The sequence below is a fragment of the Podarcis cretensis genome (assembly GCF_951804945.1).
Source record: "Podarcis cretensis genome assembly, chromosome: 6".
Classification (NCBI taxonomy): Eukaryota; Metazoa; Chordata; class Lepidosauria; order Squamata; family Lacertidae; genus Podarcis; species Podarcis cretensis.
In genome coordinates, this window is record NC_137175.1 from 33349163 (window position 1) to 33370460 (window position 21298).

Genomic DNA, 21298 nt, shown 5'->3' on the forward strand with positions numbered 1-21298 from the left:
ATAATAATGTAATAGTAATAATAGAGGTTAATGATATACATTAATCCTGGGAATACAACAGAATCAGAATCTGGTAACTGAGGGCACCAATATCTTTTAAGTGCTTAGGGCCTCTGAAGGTCTTAATCTAGCCTGTCTTTGAGCCAGTTACTTGTTCTCATAGGAGAACAATCCTGTCTCCACAGTCTAATACTAGCATTTAGTGGTCTCAGCGGGTAATTGCAACAAGCACAATTCCCCAGTGTGGAACAAAGGCCCGATTTGTTTTCCTCCTGTGCAAACAGCCGCCTATAAGTTTCTTGAACTTGCTGCTGTTTAGGCAGGTGGGGGAAAACCTGCTGTAGCAGCAGCCAAAATCAGATTCTGAAATTAACCAAAACCGATCCCTAGCTGCAGAATTGCTGCCAAACCTGTTGTAACAAATGACGCAGGCTTTCTGTTTGCCCTGTTTCCTTTCTGGGTGCATTCAAGTGAATTTACTTCCTGGGTGGTGTTAATTCTTTATTCCTCCACCCAATCATTCTGATGCAATTGTGAATTTTCTCTTTTTGGGGCTTGGACTCAAGCCATCTAAACTTTCCTGCTGCAATCAATCAGTCAAAGAAAGAAAGAAAGACTCACTCCTCTGTGCAACAACCAAACACCTGTGCAGAGAAAGCTGTAAAACCTCAAGATCCGGTAGCATTGAAAACAATTGTGCAAGTCACCTGACAAGTGCTTTGTGGCAACCCTGGGACGTTCCACGTCCTGTAACCATTTCTGAGGAAAGAAGCAGGTCCTGTTGTAAGACTGAATTTGAGATTTCTTTGGTTCAAGCTACAGCTTGCATGAATTTACCAAGGGATGGGAAGTTATGGGCTCTTCTCCAAAATATGGAAAGAGTCTTCTAGTGTGGGCTCCCCCCCCCCATTTCAGAAAACATAAGGTTATTTACAAGGCAGGTAAGTGTGCATTTGATGGGTCAATGAACATTGCTTAATAAGCTAGCTAAGGGAATGATCCAGACATAGCAAAGCTTGTGGGGGATTTACAGCTTGAGCATAAAGTCTAAGGAAGTACCTTGGGGCTTAATCAGTAACTAGTTTTAGAACTGTAGCCTTACTCTCATGTTTATGCTGGATCATGCCCCATTCTGTTTGTTCAAAGGTTAGCATTTTTGTGGCTGTTTGCATAATCTTATTCCGCTGAATTTGGCTCCTGATCCTAGTAGCATTCTGAGATGTGTTGATCATACTTTTTGCCCCATAGGCATTTCTGGCATGGTGAACATTCTCTCCCCCCCCCCCCCATTATTCCACCTTTCTTCCAAGAAGCTCAATGCTTCTCCCCCTCCTCATTTTACCCTGACTCGGCCATGTAACTCACTGGGTGACCTTGGGCTAGTCACTGTATTTTAACCTATTTTACCTCATAGGGGTTGTTGTGAAGGAAGATGCATACACAAATACAGTTGTATATGCATAGAGCCCCTTTTCTCATTGGTGCCAAAGATGTGAACCATGGGGCGCCTTGACCAATGGCATTGTGGGTATAGTCAGTAGCCTCAGAGGGGTCTGGTCCATTAGGGCAAGTGGAGCCAAGTAGCTCCTGCCTTTTTGCAGGGCTGGCCCAAGACATTTTGGCACCTGAGACAAACCACAAAATGGCGCACGCACACACACACACACACACACACACACACACACCAGCCAGGAAAAAAGATGTGTTAAGATTTACATCCAGAACAAAGTTATACATTAGGAGCAAGGATGGGAGAAGACCAGCAGTGCCCCCTATTTGCCACGAGACTGCTGAGAAGAGGAGGAGGAGGAGGAGTTTGGATTTGATATCCCGCTTTATCACTACCCAAAGGAGTCTCAAAGCAGCTAACATTCTCCTTTCCCTTCCTCCCCCAAAACAAACACTCTGTGAGGTGAGTGGGGCTGAGAGACTTCAATAAAGTGTGACTGGCCCAAGGTCACCCAGCAGCTGCATGTGGAGGAGCGGGGAAGCGAACCCGGTTCACCAGATTACGAGTCCACCGCTCTTAACCACTGCACCACACTGGCTGAGGAGGTGGCAGTTCACACTTCCAAGATTTGCGCTGCTGCTGTGGCGGCAGCAGTGGATGATACATTCCTTGGAGGCTGGATCTGCTGCCCCTGTGCATCCTGCTGCCCAAGGTGGTTGCCTCACCTTCCATCATGGGTGAGCTGGCCCTACTTCTCACACCAGTCAGGAGGTAGCTCTGCCCGTCATAGGCTGTGGTTCCAGCTACTGATCTCCCCACCTTCCTCCCCACCAGTTCCAATGAGCACCAGCCACCACTGATAGCCATGACCCAGCTTCCACCAATGAACACCCCGGAAGATACATTCTGAAGCCGTTGAACACAAATTCACTGTCTCCTGAGGCATTTGTTTTCAGGGCAGTGACTGTGCGCCCAGACCACTTTCCTTGTGCACAGGCCATCATCTGTTTGGTTTTTTCAGAAATGGTTATGTATCCCTCAAATCCTTCTGTAAGGCCTAATTCTTGTTTTTGTGTCAATGTCATCTTGTGCAGCGGATGAATCTCGGGATGCTCAACCTACTGAAAGCAAACCTGATATTGGCGAGAGGCCGGGAGAAAGAAGCAGCTTCCCCAGCTCTGCAGGACACTTGTTCTTTGAATATTTGGTTGTGGTCTCGCTCAAAAAGAATGCTAAAGGAGATTATGAGCCCAAGATTACCTATCAGTTTCCAAAGGTGAGATACCCACCGTGATTCTTTTGCCAGATGACAAAATTGGAGCGCATTAGTGAGGAACGCTCCTCAGATATTATACCTTGGAGGGATGAATGCTGGAAGCAAAGCAGTGCCATGATGGCAGGTTCTGCTTCAGCCTTCCCTAACCTGGGGCTCTCTGTATGTTTTGAACTACAGCTCCCTTCAGTCTCAGTCACCAGGGCCAAAGGTCAAGTAGGAGAAGGCTGCTGTACTCCAACCTCTGTCTTGTTTTGAGATGAGCCTATGCCCAGGCATGTGTATGTGTGTATCATTTCAGAAGTTGAAATGAAAACATACAAGTTAGAGTGCAGTATGGTTTTTTTAAAAAAACAAAACAAAACAGAGATTTCTTCAAAACAGAGGGAAACTGGAATGTTGGGCCACTTTTGCTGTTGCAATTCATGACGGCTGGCCCAAGCATTCCCTGAAAATGAAGGCAGGGGAGGGGGTGCTGAAAAAAAAAAAATGCTGATTTGGATTCTACATCTTTTAGATTCTCTTTGCCTGCCTTCCTCTCCAGTTCCACAGAATTTTGCCTACATTGCAAAATTTTGCCTGTCTGTAAAACTCCAGTAGAATTAGAAATGCAGAAAATCCTGCTAACAAAAACCAGTGCCTGCAGCAATCTCTTTTGAAGTGTCCCTCAGTGTTTTGCTTCATGGTGTATCTTCTCTCTATCCATTGGAGTTGTGCCAAGGAAAGTGCTCCCTTGGTAATTGTGAAAGTAGGAGGGATGCTGCTGATGGAGCGAGGAAGGAACATCAGGCCCAGCGTGTCAAGAAGGCATGAGAAAGAATATCAACAGAAGTGGTCTCTGTGGCTGTGGAATATAATCCTAGGCCATCTGCAGGGCAAGCCATCTTTGTTGCAGCCTACATATATCTTACATATCTTTTAGACCTATCGCTGACTGGGGCCTGTGTCTGGGCTGTGCCACTTCAGACCGTAGGGGTTGGAGCTCAAATGAGTGAATGCTCCTCCGTACCAAAATAAATAAATCCCTCCATGTAGCAAAGCTGAATGTCAGGAAGAAGAGTTCTAGATTAGTATCTGAAGAAATTTACTTATTATTATGGTGGGGGCACATTCTGTCTTGTTAACCCTTACCTGCAGCCTGCAATGGCATACATCAGAGGTGGACTTACTCCCTAAGTCACTAAGCTAGGACAGAAATGACGTCGCCTGGGCCCACCTTCCTAGCTGGTGCCTCCAGATATTTTGGTTTACAACGCACATCAGCCTCAGCCAGCAAGGACATTGGGGAAGGCTGGTCTAGGCAGGTGTGGGAGCAGTGAAAAGAGCACACAGCAAATGTCCCAAGTGTGTTGGCACTTCCGCACTAATCTCTGGGTTAAAATCATATCCTAGAAGATGGGGGGTGGGGGGTGGGGGGAACCGTCTTCAGCTCACGGACTACATTCCCTTGAGGCAAAAGCAGGCAGAGCAGTAGATGTGACTCTTAATTTTGTGCTGTATGTTACATTCCATCCATGTACGTGTCAGAGGTTTCTGCTCACACACCTCATGCATCTTTCCATGCTCCTTCCAGGCATGCAAGAGGCATGTCACAGTTCAAGGGACACATTGCAGCCAGGCAACAGCACCCAGGGAGTATATGGCCTGTGGGAGGGGGCCTGAGGAGAGCTCTGAGGGCCAAGCAGAGGTCTACTGGCCTCTGGCCTGAGGTTACCCCTGCTGTAAGCTTAAGCATCTCAATGAAATAATTTCCAGTTCATATGTGTGGAGTTGGTTTTTTATGTATTTAAGGAGATGGCTTGTGTATTCTTTACCTGACTTTATCTAGCACTGCTGGAGCAGCGTTCAGTGCCACATTATATCTAAATGAAGCAACCTGACCGCTAGAGAAATGCAGAGGTCTTCCACAGAATCCCATGCTGTCTTGATCTAGTGTCGCGTTTTACTAAAGTAGTTCTGCCTGATTGAAAAAATTCATGTGAGGCTGAAATCCTTGTCACTGAGCGGGGTGGCCGGTCTTTGCAAAGTGATCACAGAAAGAGGCTTGTTACTCTTATTGTTGTACAAGATGCAACAGCCGTTCCGAAAGTCTCTGCCTCAGCGTTTCTTTTAAAAGCAGAATAAAACCATGTTCCTTTGTGGCTTCGCTTCATGCAGCATGATTTCACACTGCAGCACTTTCGTTTTATCTGGGCATACCTTCTCACCACTCGGTCTGCATGGAGAGGAAAAGTACAGAATTGCTTCAGACTCACATTTTCTTTTTAAAGTTATTTCATCCATGTGTCCTGCAGGCTGTGTAGTGACACAATCCACCACTCAGTGTAGTATGTGAATTTAATATGTGACCTTCTGCTTTAGGCCCATGTTGAACTTTATGCAGAAATCTGTGCAGGTGCCATGAGCTCAAGTATTGCTTTGCTCAAGAGACTTTCAGTGAAATCACCAAACATCACTTGCAAACTAGACCCCTCTTCATTTCGCTAGCCAGCAACTGTTTTCCTCTGCAAAGTACTATCTGCTGCTAGGTTCCTGCCATCTCAGTCATAGAAACATCTTCAGTATGTATTTGCCATGTGTCTTCTTTTTCCGGGACATATCCTCTCTTTCAGGGGTAAAATTTCTGTCTGGGTGGATTTTTTTAAGTTTGCCAAAATGTCTCTAGCTATGCATTCTGGATGAGACCTAGACATAACTGGTGGCTGAAGACTTGCTTTCCTTTTCTCTTCTCCTGCCCCCCTCAGCAATATATTACAGCTTCTGTAGCCTACATATAGTAGGGGTATTTTGCTCTTCAAAATATGGCAGCCCTAGTATGGTTATGTAAAGCTGTCTTATGCTGAGTCAGATCATTGAGCCGCTATTGTCTTCTTTGACTGACAGTGGCTTTCCTGGAACTCCAGCAGAGGTCTTTCCCTTCATTTGCAATCTGACCACTTGGCAGGAGGAAGCCTGTTTCCTGAGGGTACAATAGGATATTTGGTTAAGGACCTCCACCTCAGTCAACCTCTAGATAGCCAATCCTTGCCAGTTTCTGCCTTATTCCCCCCCCCCCTGAGTCAGGTGGTCTGATCTTTAAACGCTTGTCACAAAATGAGAGTAAGGGGTCGGGGGGGGTGATCCCATCATGCCACACTGCCCTTGCCAGCTTCTCAGTTCGGTGTGTGAACCAAAGAACAGGCTGCCATGAGCTGCCATGTTAACGGTGCAGTGTGCTTCGTATATAGGTAAAGGTACCCCTGCCCGTACGGGCCAGTCGTGTCCAACTCTAGGGTTGTGCGCCCATCTCACTTAAGAGGCTGGGGGCCAGCGCTGTCCGGAGACACTTCCGGGTCACGTGGCCAGCGTGACGAAGCTGCTCTGGCGAGCCGGCACCAGCGCAGTACACGGAAACACCGTTTACCTTCCTGCTATAAAGCGGTACCTATTTATCTACTTGCACTTTTTAGGGTGCTTTCGAACTGCTAGGTGGGCAGGAGCTGGGACCGAACGACGGGAGCTCACCCCGCCGCAGGGATTCGAACCGCTGACCATGCGATCGGCAAGGCCTAGGCACTGAGGATTTACCCACAGCGCCACCCGCGTCCCATGCTTCGTATATATTCTCTTATAAATCCTTACCGTGGTAATCCTATTTTTGGCAGTGTAATACTGTACTTACAAATACAAAAATGATGGTCCACACATAAGGACTGAGGACTTTCTTTCAAAGTCCTTTCTTACAGTTACATATGATCTTCAGTCTTATAGAATGCAGACAAATGCTACTTGAGAATGGTGGTATGTCACCTTGTAAGACTGGCGGTCATATGCATCTGTCAGAATTGACCTCGGAAGCAACTCAGATCTTCTGTGTGGACTCTTATACCCCGTAGCAAGTGAGCCAGTGTGGTGTAGTTGTTTGAGTGTCAGACTAAGGCCTGGGTGACCAAGGTTCACTCTCCCATGAAGCTTACTGGGTGACCTTGAGCCAGTCACTGCCTCTCAGCCTAACCTACCACACAGGGCTGTTTGGGGAATTATATGAGGAAGGGTGACCTGTGCGTGCCACCTTGAGCTTCTTGGAGAAAAAAGTGGAATGAAAATGCAATGAATGAATCAGTGAATCAAGTAAGAAAGTAAGCAAGCTAGGCACTTCATATTTCAACAGAAATCTCCTAAATATCATGGGATAACTTCTTTCATCTCTTTTTTTGCTTTTTTTTCTAATTTCAGCGTGAGAACTTGATGAGGGGACAGCGTGAAGAGGAGGAAAGGTTGCTGCAGGCCATTCCCCTTTTCTGCTTTCCTGATGGCAATGAATGGGCACCGCTCACAGAGTTTAACAGGTAAGCGCCGTGCGACTTGTGAGTCAGCAAGGGACTAGCGCTGTATTGTCCCACAAGAGATTAGGAAAGCAAAATAGACACCAAGGGGCAAAGACGTAGTGCTACATATACATGATATACGTTTAAACCACATTTAAAACATTTGGCCTCTCCCAAAGAGTACTGGGAACTCTAGTTTATCCCTCATGGAACTACAGTTCTCAGCCACCCTTAAGAAGCTAGTTTCCACGATACAGCTTTAACTATACGGTGTGTACTTCAAATTGTATGTTTGTGAGCAGAACCTTCTTTTCGAAATTCTGTAAAACCACCTGCTCATAATCGGTGGACCTTTATAATGATGCTTTATAATCCTGTTTCTAGTTTAGCCAGCATCTGTTGAGTGCAGAGAGTGTTTTGTTTTGTTTTTGCAAAGGGCTGATGTTAAACTGTCATTGTAATCTCTCTGCAGATTGTGATAATTGATTATTTTTGCACAATCTCTTACCATTCTCTCTGATGACTTAAAATCATGATAGTCCTCCCTTAAGACAAAAACAGATGCTACATTTTTCAGTGTGATAAAAATCTTAGGGTTTCCCCTGCCTCTGAAATGCACTGGCCACACATAACAAATGTAAAAGTTTAGTTCTGAGTACCTGCTCATTTTTTCCCCTTCTACACAACCTCTGCATCTGACTGCCCTAGTTTTGAGTAAGCCTTTGTTATCTTTCACTTCCCTTCACAGGAAGAGGTAGTAATGCTTGCCTGTTGCAGCGCAGTTTGCTAAGGGAAGCTGGTAACACCCGTAATGTGCCTCGAAAACGTGACCTTTGTATGTTACCCAGTTTGCGTTTATAACTTAAAGATCTTCAGGGGAATACTGCTTTGCTGGTTTCATTCTTGTAGTTAACAGGTTCATTGGAATCACTTGTCATAAAAAAACCAAACTCCTGCTTTCCATGCCACTGCTCAGCTTATGTTCGGAAGAGTGAGGCTGCAGTGCAAAATCGTAGTTTATGCTTGCAAGAAACGGTTCAGATGATCTGTTTGCTCCCAGAAATGTTGCCGACCAAGCAGGAAAAAGAATACACTCTTATATTCTGCTGAGTGGTGTGAAGGCACTTCTGGGGGAGCGGGGCATGTTTTCCACATGTTTGGGCCAGTCATAGAATCTCTCTGACACATGGATCGTAAGGTTCCTGTGTTATTACCTGAAGACTGTATTTGCTGAGCCCTGAAACATTCAGAGACTAATTAATCTTGTCTGCTCATAAGTAAGCCCTATTGAATTCAGTAGGTTTTACTCACAGCTAAGTTGGGTGAGGATTGCAGCCTGCTTCCCAAATCTTCATTTAAGTAGCCAATTTGTTCTGCTTTCCCCCCATACAATAGTTAGCAGACTGGTAAAACTCTTAAGTCTTTTATTCTTTTTTTACAGTGAAACCTTTTCTTTTGTTCTCACCAATGTTGATGGAAGTAGGAAAATTGGCTACTGCAGGCGACTGTTGGTGAATATTTCTTTTACTACTATTTTTTAAATGTTCCTTTTAGTTTGTTGTTTAGGCCCTGGGGGGGAGTGGGGCTGGCTAATCCAAGGAGCTCATGCAGTTTTTGCAGTCAGGCCCAACCCCGCACTGAGTTTGTAGTATGCCAGAATAGGCATAGTTTTTCATATTGACCAATAGTTGTAAGACTTACAAAAGAAGGAAGTTGCTAATACATGTATGAATCCAGTGCCTCAGCCCCAGTCCTTACTGAAGTGCCAAATCTGTGCTTAGGTGTTTACCAGTTTAAACTGCACTCCCCTCTCTAAGCACAAAACACACTGATCACGCTAATCTTGGTCAGTACAGGAAACATGATCCAGTGTTGCCCTGTTGCATATTTTGGATCCAAGGTGGCCATGAATCGTGATCTGCGCTTGTTAAGGAGGTCTCAATGTTGAAATTGCAGTACCCTAGTACTGTTCTTTAAGGAGTCCCCAATGCCATGCCCAAGACAATCTCACTGCTCACTCAGGGAGGGAGGTGGTTATGACAACAGCAGGATCCCTGTTCTGTGCCAGATGCTCAATACCAAGTGTTCATAGTCAAATGGACTGTATCTTGGTCTGGGCATCTGGCAAGGAGAAGAGGATCCCTAGGCACTACTACAGCTATCCCATCTTCCCACCCAATGACCATAAGTTGCTCTTGTACAAAATAACTGGCTTGAATTGACTGGGACCAAAAAGGTTTTGCAAGGTCTGGATAATACATACCAGCCGGTCAGCTTATTCATCCTTGATCGTATCTGTAGTGATGCACTACTTTGTACTTCTTTCCAAAGATGTGATTTAGGCCCGCAGATTTCATTTAGTCCTAAATTCACTATCAGAAAACAAGGTTGATAAATTCAGCAAGTGGAGCTCCCAGAGAGAATACGATGGACAAATGCATTAGTTTAGCTGCAATGGGATTTTTGTTTCTGAAGCCTAGCAGTGCAGGCAAGGGCAAATAGTTTGATGGAAATTCTTGACTCTGCAGCAGGGTGTTGGATGAAGGAACTGGGGCCTCTCCAGGGCATGAGAACTTGTCAAGTCCTTGTCAGCACTGGGCTATTGCTGGATTTGGCAGGGATTCTATGAAAACCACCAGATTCTTCCCCAAAATGTATGGAGCTTTAATGAAAGAGCATTGTCAGGTATAAAAAAGAACTTACACATTAGAGGAGAAAGGCAGAATGAAAGTCAAGTGTGAGGAATGAAAACAGTACTTATTTCAAATGATAAAAACAACCCAAATTAGTAGTAATAGTAGTGATGGCAGTTGGAGAGTGGGCTAGACTGCCAAAGATCTGGGTTGCTTCTCCATCACAGACAACAACAACAACAACAACAACAACAACAACAACAATAATAATTTGTATACTGCCCTTCATCCAAACATCCCAGGGCAATTCACAACCTTCTTTTTGTATGAACAGACCTTTGCAAAATATGTGCCCTTATCCAAGCATAGTGTTATGACTTTTATAAAATGCATTATGGGACAATTGTCTGCTGCTGCAAAGTGCCTAGCTTGCTCCTTGCCCTTACCACAGTCCCTTATCAACTTAAAAGTTGATAAGGCTGTTCTTCAGCGGAGGTGGAAAAGAAGATTCCCCTCCCCCTCGTGTGCAAGCAGCTCTTTCCACATGAGTAAAAACACCCACTGTTTTTTAAAATTACATTTACAAATAAATAATAATTGTAAAGGGTCTCGTGGGGTCCCAGCCCTGGTGAACACTTACGTAGAATCCATGCTTAGAATGGGAGCATTTGTTATGTCCCTACCATTATGTAGGGCAGCCTTCCCCAACCTATTTGGCTGGGGCTGATGGGAGTTGTAGTCCAAAACACCTTGACGGCACCTGACTGGCAAAGGCTGCTCTGAGCTATGTCACTGGTGCCTTTAGCTTTAAAAACCTGTGACTGTGTAAGCATCTATGGCGTGTGTTCCTAATGTTGGACCTCTAAAAAGGTAGAACTCTTGTGTTGGAGAGTGGCTGGGGCAACCCAGCCGGATGGGTGGGGTATAACAACCACAACTACCACCACAACAACAACACTCAGATCACCTCTTCCAAATAAAATAGGAAAAATGAAAAGCAAGAATCCACAGTCACATTTAGGTCCTAGTGTTGTGGCTAAGAGTTTTGAGAGGGGAGGAAAACAGCCTTCTTTTTGAGTGACTTGGATCCACTCCATTTCTGCAGAAATCAAAAATGACCAGCCAGAGCTCTGCACTGTATGTTACAAAGGACACTTGGATCATAGTCAAGGCCCTTTGCCTCTGGAGACATCTAGGCTTACATTCCAAGGCAATCTGATGCAAATTCTGGGGCAATTTCTCAGATAAATGAAACAACAACTGATCTTTTTTTAAAAAAAGTGTGTTTGTATCAATCACAGCACAGTTGCCCTTGAGTTGCTTGCGGCTTTATGTTTATTATGTTTGTTCCTTCAGGGGAACAGTGGGAGGGGAGGGGGGGCTTTGTTGTGCAAAGAGTTGGACAAACACACACTGGGATCAAAATATAAATAATTAGCTTGAAGGATATACAGCCTGAATAGACAGGACAGACATAGAGGGGGAAGCAGAGAGGACCAGCAGAGACCAGGGGTGAACAAGGTGAGGTGACTAAAGTATTAGTTTGTTTTTTTAAATACATACACAAGGTGGGATTTTTCCCTAGCAGCAGATAAGGTAAGAGCAGAGAAAGAGAGAGACAATGGGAGGAGACACCTTCCTGATACCAGAATCGCTGTAGTTCACCTGGACATTGTAGGGGGTGGTGAGATTGGGGTTTTGTGAGCATGATGACCTCCATCAGGTCATCATGCTCCATCAGGGCATGGCATACATGCCCATTCCAGGTTGGCAGTTGAATCTTCCTCCATCAGGGCTCCTGTTACTGCAGCTGGCACTCCCACACAGCCCCAATCTCACTGCTGCCTGGCCTCCCCCACCATAAGTGGTGCCAGTTCAAGACTGCACCTCCACAGCACTGGCTGCTCTTGGTTGCAACAGTGACCATTTCTGGAGGACTCCCTACGTAAGTTGAAGGGAAACCTTGGTGGTGTGGTGGGGATTTTGGCATTGGCCCAATCTGGATCATGCCAGTGATGGTGGGAGGTCAAAGGCAAATATAGATGGAACATGACCATAAGTGTGCTCCCACTCCCCCCCCCCATCCTCCCCTCCTGTTTCCCCACTTGCTACCCACATGAAATCAGAACGAAGGCTGCACATAACCTCCAGTGCCACAGTTTCTCTATTCCTACTGAAGATACAGAGCAACCAGAAAGCAGGACAGGAAATCAGAGCCTTCATTACTGGTACTTTAACTCAGATGATAACAAAGGGACAGACTTTTGAAAGATGTGAGACTCCAAGTCCCGGAGGGCGGGGGGGGGGGCAGTGAGCCCCCTCAAGTAAGGGCTGCTGAGAATAAGGCCAGAAAAGGCCTCTTGACCACTCTTTGTACAGATGAAATGGGGGTCTTCACAGCTACCTCCACCCACTGTTCAGCCTTAGACTGAACAACCATCATTCATTGCGATGTGTTCCTTTTTCAACACAAGGTAGTGTCTGTTGTCTCTTTCTATTCTGCAGGGACAGTTGTTTTTTGTCCTCATTTCACTTTCATGTAAACTTTGTGACCTCCCTTTGAAGAAGCCTATTTTGTGCACTTCCTTAAATTTGAGGCGGTGAACTGGAATATTCATATCTTAAATTAACTTGTTATACATTCTGCGCTGCCTTTCTTCCTTTGCCTGTCAGTTTATTTTGAATATTCTTAATATCCACCTGTAAATGGGAGATGCAGATGATAGGATCTTTCTCTTGGCTTGTTTCCAGTTAGCCGAAAACAACACAATCTACTAGTTTAATTCCCCTACAAACTGATTCATAGCAGTCTGAGTCAGAAGTGAGTTTGTATGTTCTCAGAAGTTTACATGTTGGCATTCTGTTTGCTAGTGTAGCCAACACCTTTGTTTGTGTTGTTTGCTCTTTTCACAAGATATGCAACATTCAAAGCTTACAGTCAGATTGCATTGCGCTTAGAAGTACAATGAAAACTGGCTGCAAACTGTGCATGTCGTAGATCAGGGCTGGACCAAGACATTTTGCTGCCTGAGGCAAACTACAAGTCAGCATGGCATATATGCCCATTCCAGGTTGGCAGTTGAATCTTCCTTCAACTTCTTCCCTGCACCTGAAGACTCCAAATTAGCTCAGGGGATGCAGGCCAGGCCACACGGCACACACAGCTCTTTAATCACCTTGCCACTGCTCTAAGCCCTGAGGCAGTTTCCTTCCTCTGTCTAATGACAAGGCCAGCCCTGTATTCTATACTGTTCTGAAGATGTTCTGGTTAACATATGAGGCACGCTATGTACTTTCATTTCTGCATGTCAAACAGTTCCAGTTATTTGTTAATAATAGCATTTTTGTGCACGTGGAATCTGGACTCGCTTTAAAGCAAATTGATTTCTTATGTGTGATTGGAAGCTGAAATGGAAAATTATCACCGATTGGGAATCGGTATTTGTCGTGATAATGTCTGACATTCAGATTATCTGGTACGTTCTTAAGAAGTAATTTACTGAATGAACGAATGTGTTTGTGCCCTACCTCTTAGGATACAGAGCCACACCAAGGGGATTGCAACACACACTCACACACAGCCAATCAATACAATATCTCATATAAACAATAAATTTCAAAATCACGGAACAGCCTGCAACCCCTCTCTTAATGAACCAAATGTGGCTGTTTCATTTGCTGTGGCTGAAGAACCCATTGTTGCCTAGTTGAAGGTTGGTGATCTGGTTCAGATCCTTCCCCCAGAGGATCTCAGTTGGAAAGATGAACTGTAGTCCTGGGTAGCTCAGTTGGTTAGAGCGTGGTGCTGATAATGCCAAGGTTGCAGGTTCGATCCCCATATGGGACAGCTGCATATTCCTGCATTGCAGGGGGCTGGACTAGATGATCCTCAGGGTCCCTTCCAACTCTACGATTCTATGATTCTTGGGCAAGGTGCTAGCTGTGTCTCCATTCCTGCATCCGTACAGTGAGGTTGAAGCTTGAGGCAGAAGTACCTCCTTTCACTTCCTGTGACACAAATACTTGGCTCCTCAGAAACCTGGTTTTCTCGCTTGGCATGCACCCACACCATAACACTTCGTGAGGACAAGTGAGAAAGTGTTGTGTGCATAAGAATTTCTGCATAATAATTACAGGGCACAACTTTCCAGCTGATAAAGCTTTGATGTTAGGCAGGGGAGGGGGGAGGAGAGAGAAACACATACACATCTTTCAGGGCAAATATTTCAATTGCTGCTTAGCTGAAAAGTCAACAGGAAGACTGAAGGCCTTGAAAGGTGAAAAGAAAGAAAAGCTGACTTTGATTGGTTTTTGCTTTATTTCATATGTTAACAGAACTAGTCATCCCATAATTCCTCCATCAACCCATGGAGACCTGTGGAGAGACTCTTTAAGTTAATCTACAGGACTTCACAGTGAACACTATTGCAGCAGATATTCTGTGGTTCTGTTTGATGTTCGTTTTTGCTATTTGTATGTTCAGAAAACCACTCAATAGACATATTTACGAAGAAAAATCCCAAACAGCTGAAGGGACAGTTGGGGTGGGGGTGGGAAATACTTCAAATGTAGTGATTCAGAAGAAGGGGGAGGCAGTTGGATGTGTGATCATAAAGAAGGAATTGTCTTGAGGCTAAACAGGGCATGACATCGGGGGGGGGGGGTCACCAGCAAACCCCCACAACTGGGTGTGTGGTTCTTTAAAACATACCATAGAAGGGGGCCGAGCTTCTGCCTCCTTACTGCTTTTTTAAAAAGCCATTTCCCCCCTCCCAGTGGTATTTGGGGCCACATATAACCCACTCCACACACATAGGGAGAAAGGTGGCTGAAGAGGGGCTTTAGGAGAGGTGTGTAGGTGATGGAAATGCTTTACTCCGACCACCAGCCCATGCTGCCCTTTAAATCTGTGTATTCAAATTCCGTAAGGCTCTTGTATGACTCACTTTGAGTTATGCCATCATTGCTCCTACCTGTGTTCTGAGGAAACTCCAGACTCAGAACCAGGGCGTGTGCCCAGGGAAGCTTTCCTTGTGCCCGTTTCAGTGCTTTAGTGTGAAACCAGAAGTTCAGGAAGCGGTGTCGCCCCTGCCTCTCCAGCCCCCAAAAGTAGGTATCTCGTTGCAGTGCCCTGGACTTGCATGCTGATTGATTTGTCATGTGGGCTACCAGGAAACCTGCCATGGTTGTGTCCAGGTGCTGTGTCCTACATGCAGTGACACTTTGCTCTCACTTGGCAGCACAAGTCCTATGCACGTTTTACTCAGAAGTTAATTAACTTAATGCCGCTTGCTCCGCAATAGGTGGGTTTGGGGCTTCAGCCCCAGCATGTCAGAGCTCCAAAGGAAACCCCACGCAGATGCCTTCTGCCCAGTCAATATTCATCCATGCAGAGCTGTTTATACTTGGTCCCTCCACAGCTTAGGTTGTTTTCTATGGTGACAAAGAGCTTAACCATCTGTTCACCATCCGGTTTATTTGACATCTACTAAATTCTCATGTCTCAGGCTGTGGGTAAGGGGGGGGAGGAAATCACTTGAGGCTCATTTTGTGTCATGAGGATGCTTCATGGAAATGCGCACTGCGACTTAATCAGGACTCGGCTAAATTTAGAAATAAACTGTTTAGTTAGCTTATAAAAAAACCCAGGAGATTCCCCCTCCCCTTCTGTTGGCATAGTGAAACTGCATTGCTTCCTGTTGCCAAACCCAATTTTCAAGTTCCGTGGGTGATTTTCACAAAACTGGGTCATCCAAAATTCACCTTTCTTCTGTGTTCAGTGAGTTAAGCTGATGTCTTGTTCATCTTGAGAGAGAGCAGGAGGGTGTTCAAACTGGTCTAGTGCTCAGGGATTTCTTTCTGTCCTTATCATCCTAGAGGACAAAATGTGTTCCATCTGCTGCAGAAAAGAAGAAATACACCCCACCCCAAAGACGCTTGTTGCAAATAGCCCTGTATTTTTGCTTTCACCACTCCATAACCAACAATCCAGTTTAGGGGCCTTGAAAGATGTGTTTAGTGACTTAAGCCACCTCTTCTTGTTGCTATAGAAATGTTTTTGTGTATTTGCATACTATAAACATGCAGTTTGAACATGACGTTTAGTGGTGGTTAACTTTTGTGCAAAATGATTTTTTCAGCCGTCTGGACGAGGTGCACGTCTTCCAGAGGTTTACTGCATTGTAAGCTGCCTGGGTTGTTTTGGCCTGTTTTCAAAGGTAGGAGTTCTGGACTATCTCTCCCCGCACCCCAGTCATCCCTTTTACTCTTCAGCACATACAGAAAAATAGATTTGGCTCAGAATTGCTTATGTTGTTATTCCATGTTTAAATCTACCAACTTCTGGTATTCCCCTTATGAGGAACCAGTACAAAGAAAGAGGCTCCATCTCACCTAGATGTCATGCCTTGTAATCCCAGGTGTCCATACCTACTGATCAGTGGAAATGTGCTCTGCACAACATTGCTGCCACTCAATCAGCAGACAATTGTCCCATGATGCACTCAAGTTTCCCAGTCCTGCAGAGTGGTTGGGAGGATGAGATGCCCTTAGAGGAAAGGCAGTTTACAAGAGGAGTTGACACCAAGATGTCGAAGATGAAAGAAGCAAAATTAAGTCTTGTGCATCATAATGTGGCTTCCTTGCTGAGAATTCTCTTTCTTTGGTAAGTCCCTGGAGAGGTGCAAGCAGATTCGGAGTGGCTGTCAAGCGACTGATACCCTTCTTTTTCCCCATTAGATTTTGGATGAGGTGGAGAAAAGGCGGCAGATCTCTACAGCTGTCATCTACCCCTTTATGCAGGGTCTCCGGGAATCCCCTTTTCCAGCACCAGGGAAAACGGTCACCATTAAAAGCTTCATCCCCGACTCAGGGACAGAGGTTTGTAGCTGCTGATAATAACCTCAGCTGGTTCTATCATGACTAGTAAATACTGTATTTTTCGCCCGTCCCATAAGGCGCACCTAGTTTTCTGGGGGGGAAATAAAGGGGAAAAAATTTATTCCCCCCCCCCCCAGGCACGGGGCTGGGGCAGGGGAAGCCCGAGCTTCCCCCGCCCCAGCCCCCAGAACAGGCAACTCTCCGCAAGCCGTGGGAGCCCGGCGCGGGCTCCCACGGCTTACGGAGATCTGCGCGAAGCCTGCATTCGCCCCATAGGATGCACACACATTTCCCCTTCATTTTTGGAGGGGAAAAAGTGCGTCCTATGGGGCGAAAAATACGATAAGTCAGTAATGGTGGTAGTTCATTAGGGAGTGCAATAAGGCAGGAGCTGGTGATCACAAAACACTCTGTGGCTGGGTTCAGATGTTAACGAAATCATGGTCTGAATGTCATGGTTTCATGTTAACATCTGAACCCAAACCTGCCCCAAAAACGTAGTTCTTGGGGATAAACCAGGTGCTGAAGCCATGGTTTGAAGCTGGTCTGCAAGTTGCAGTTTGAGCTAACTATGGTTTCGCATTACATCCCAATTCACAGAGCATTGACAAACCACTCTAAGGGCCATGCTTCCTCCTGAAGAGACTACTTAACACAGTGGAGATGGCAGTGAATTTAGGAAAAGGAATGGTGGATAGATGGAAGGGACTGGTCAAGAAGCTCTAAACCATGGTTTGCCCGTTGTACACCTGGAAACTAAAATGGTTTGCTCACTTAACTATGGTTAGCATCACAAAACATACATCTGCACTACATTTGAAGTGAGCCTTTATGTGGCTAACTTTTGTTTATATGTCTGCCTGGATTTTATCATCTTGAAACCCATGGGGACCACATGGGTTGTTAGTCATGGACACAAACCACAATTTTTCACTTCAGAAAGTGGTATGACTAACAAAACTGATGACTTCTCCACTGCAAGCACACTGCAGTTGAGATAGGAGGCAGGGGAAGAAAACTCAATTGGCATGGGAAGATTAGACATATGAATTGTCCGGTGTATGCCTTGAGAGGCTTAAGTGCCCTCAGTCAGGAACTTTGGAAAGTACCCCATACCAGGTCAGGCTATTTGCCTGTTGTTTGTTTTGACTGAAAGTGGTTCTCTGGGACTGGGGTGGGGAACTTGTGCTCCTCCTGGTGTTGTTGGGCTCCAACTCCCATCAGCTGCCTCCATTATGGGCAATAATTTTGGGATGATTGGAAGGGCCACATGTTTCCCACTGCTGCTCTAGGATCTCAGAAATAGGCCTTTCATGTCACATACTACCTGACCTTCATTCCACCTGGACAGGTGATGGATTGAATCTGTATGCAAAGAGTGTGCTCCACTACTGTCATTCAGGAGGACAAGAAAAGATTCCTAGGCTATTAACAGTTGCATAGGAGAGGGAATTTATGTAGGTGTAGTTTTTATTACAGTCGTACCTGCCAAAAACACCCTGTCCTTTATAACTACAGTCGTACCTCAGGTTACATACGCCTCAGGTTACATACGCTTCAGGTTATAGACTCCACTAACCCAGAAATAGTGCTTCAGGTTAAGAACTTTGCTTCAAGATGAGAACAGAAATCGTGCTCCGGCGGCGTGGCGGCAGCAAGAGGCCCCATTAGCTAAAGTGGTGCTTCAAGTTAAGAACAGTTTCAGGTTAAGTATGGACCTTCAGAACGAATTAAGTACTTAACCTGAGGTGCCACTGTATTAGAAATCCAAAATCTGTGACTGCTTCTGCATCTACCTGCCCCATTAGTATTGCTTGTCTGATCATAACAGCATGAGTGGTTTGGATTGATATTGGCATGCTGAATCATAGTGCAAGAAATTCCCTACAATGGGATGGGAATGTGGTTTTCTACTTTGTAAAAAGTTGCCAGATACAGTGGAGGACAGGACTTGTGTACATTTTAATATTTGCACAGATTTGGGCAGATGTAGATTTCCTCCTGCCGTACTAGGACATGACAACAGCACCTACCCAAATTTCCTCTTTGATGCAACCATGAAAGGTGTAAGAAAGCTGCCCTCTAATGTGTCTGGCATCTCTTCTAGCCCATAGCAAGTTTCCTCCCTAGGGAGAGGTCCTCTTACTTAGTTAGGTCCTCGGCCACAAAGCGTGACTTGCCTTTCTGGGCTCCGTGCTAGTGAGTTTTGACTTCCTGTTATGATGTCAAAAGTTTGTTTCTTTCAGCTGCCAGAAAATGAAATTCTGGTATGATTTCCTGGCTTGCTCAATGTTTAAGGCAGCTGGAAGAGTTAGATAGTGAGTGCAGCCTGCATTTTCCTCAAAAGCACCAGCGTCTGTTCATTATCCTTAAATGGGCATAGCAGTATGTTTCCACCAGACACTTTTTGACTTGACTTTTATAGAGAAGGAGAAACTGCACACAGAAAACAGATTATTTCAGCAGTCACACCCTTGTGGAAGTGCCCTTGCTGGCTTTTGTGCACATGTATAAACCTCCTCTGCAGGATTTTGCTCAGGAAACCAGTTCCTTTTGTTTGCATTGCAGACTTTGCTCAGGGAAGAGCCAGTTTCTCATCTTTGTATTGGAAGCTGACCCTAGGGCAAGACAAGAGTGGCTGGAATTACGTTATTGTCACTAAACTACATTTTCTCACCCCATTACGGGAATAGTTGTGAAATGTTTTAAAGAATGATTCTGCTTTTTAAAAACGAGAAAGGGGGAACAAATGGAATAAACGTCATTGTGCTTTGAAAATAAATTTTAAAACCAGATAATTTAAAGCACCTACTCCACCTACTCCAGCCTCCTGGTCTCATAATGCCTAAACAGATCCCTGTGGGAAAGCAGGGGCTGAGCACAGCAACACTCTCCATACCTGGAGCTCCTAGCAACTGGTATTCAGAGGTCTACTCATTCTGACAGGACAGGCAGAGCATCTGTCTGCTGCACACTGCAATGTCAGGAGGAAACAGAATGGCAATGGGAGGGCAGGCAAGTCCTGTATGGTGTATATAGTATGTACTTTTGGACCTAACACACAGATTTGTCTTCTCTGTGCAAATTGTCAAAAAGCTTTTTCTGAGTCTATGTGGCTTTTTTCTGGCCACTTTGGCTGGGATTACTATGGTCTATTTTGTATTTTATTTTAACAAAATAATCATTTATTTGTTAGCCCAAAAAAAGGAGCAAAAGAAATAAAAAGAATATAACATTATAACCCATAAAGCATCACAGCCTGAAAGGACAAAAGTACAAAGATACAGCACGGCCTTAGAGTGGTAATAAAGTCTTAACTCCTGCAAAACTTCCCTTTGCCCATAATAAAGATATGGAAAAATAAAGTATTCTCCACCTGTGAATTCTATCATTATTGAGAATAAAGCTTCTATAACATCTTAGATGCGCCATATGTTTGCCCATGCTGATGGCAGCGAGTGACCAATCATTTAAGAAATAAAACCATGCCATGTAACAAAAAATAGCTCATTCCAGCTCTGCCCTTTAGATGCTTGTAGTTTATGAGATATCTTTTCAAGGAGGGCAATTTGCCAAACCTTAAAGTACCAGCAATCCAAATTATTAAGACTGAAGGACTTCCAGGATTTGGTAATAGAGCCCCGGGCTGCTGTTAAGAGATGAGAAATAAATTATTTGCTTTTCAGACTTGGTTCTGTTTCCATATACAGGTTCAAAAGTGTCAGGTGGAATGATGGCTTAATAGTTTAGTTATCAAAGAGAGAGAACACCTCATTCCACATTTCTGCCACTTTTGAGCAGGCCATAGTCTCTCTTTTGGTGGGCAGCTGAAATTAAGATCTGGGTTTTAACTACCCAGTCCTGCTAGCAGAAGCCAGCACAAGGACTGTCAGTATCACGGCAGAATTTTGCCCGCCTTTGCCTCCCTCTGCACTCCCACCCTCCCATCTCCCCTAGGTCTGCTCTGGAGGGTCAGGGGAACCCCCCGAACAGTGCAGGAGAGGAGAGAGGGGAACGTTGCAGAAATGCCTGCGCCCATGAAATGATCTTGTTAGGACTACACTGCATTCCACCCTAAGCTTGCAAAATAAACAAGAATAGTTAGTTCTGCCTGGAATCAAGCATTTGCTTCTCTGCCTTGGCTGTAGTGAGTCACTTGCAGTATTGAAAGTCCAAAGGTTACCGAAGCTGTTGCACCACTGTTGCCTTTTGAAATAAAGGATTATGGGCAAATGACAGGCTTAAGAGGAGAAAATAGATGTACATTCCACTGGTTTTAATGGGACATACTCAAAAGTAAGTGTGTGCATGTGATTGCAGCCAAAGTTGGCACAGTCCTCCTTGCTTCCTGGCTGTCTCGCTGCTCTCCCATCAGTGATGATGACAGATGGGCTGCCTCTAGACTGATGTTGCTGAATGGCAAGTAGCCTGTGGAAGGATATGTCAGTTTGGGTTCTCAGGTTCTCCTTTTTCCGATCTGCAATTCAGTTCTCCACATTTTTGCAGCAAATTGTAATTATTATTTAAATACTTGTGAAAATTAGTCAGCTTTTTTTGTTTAATTTCTCCCAGTAAACACACACACGGTTTTGAATAATGTGCACATGGTTGCAAGCAATTTCCCCAAATATAATGGACTATTGTATGGTATTTTCACAAAGATGTTCATTTTTATGCACATTTTCCCAACAATATGTGCATTCTTGGGATCACTGCACCTCCAAATTCAGGTAAGTTCGAATTTTGAATGACAGCT

General features: G+C 44.9%; 1 protein-coding gene across 2 annotated transcripts in view; it reads left to right on the top strand.

The window, feature by feature from the left end:
* The window catches only part of DENND2D (DENN domain containing 2D), a 32527-nt gene that overhangs the window by 4456 nt on the left and 6773 nt on the right, over positions 1-21298 (top strand). Inside the window, exons 2-6 of one of the 2 annotated variants that reach the window (XM_079979596.1) lie at positions 2545-2726; positions 6939-7051; positions 8472-8541; positions 15804-15881; positions 16465-16542. In XM_079979596.1, coding sequence (XP_079835722.1) covers positions 2545-2726; positions 6939-7051; positions 8472-8541; positions 15804-15881; positions 16465-16542 — 521 coding nt within the window. Of the gene's footprint in view, positions 1-2544; positions 2727-6938; positions 7052-8471; positions 8542-15803; positions 15882-16401; positions 16543-21298 lie in introns of both variants that reach the window. The other variant, XM_079979595.1, reaches the window with a different exon arrangement.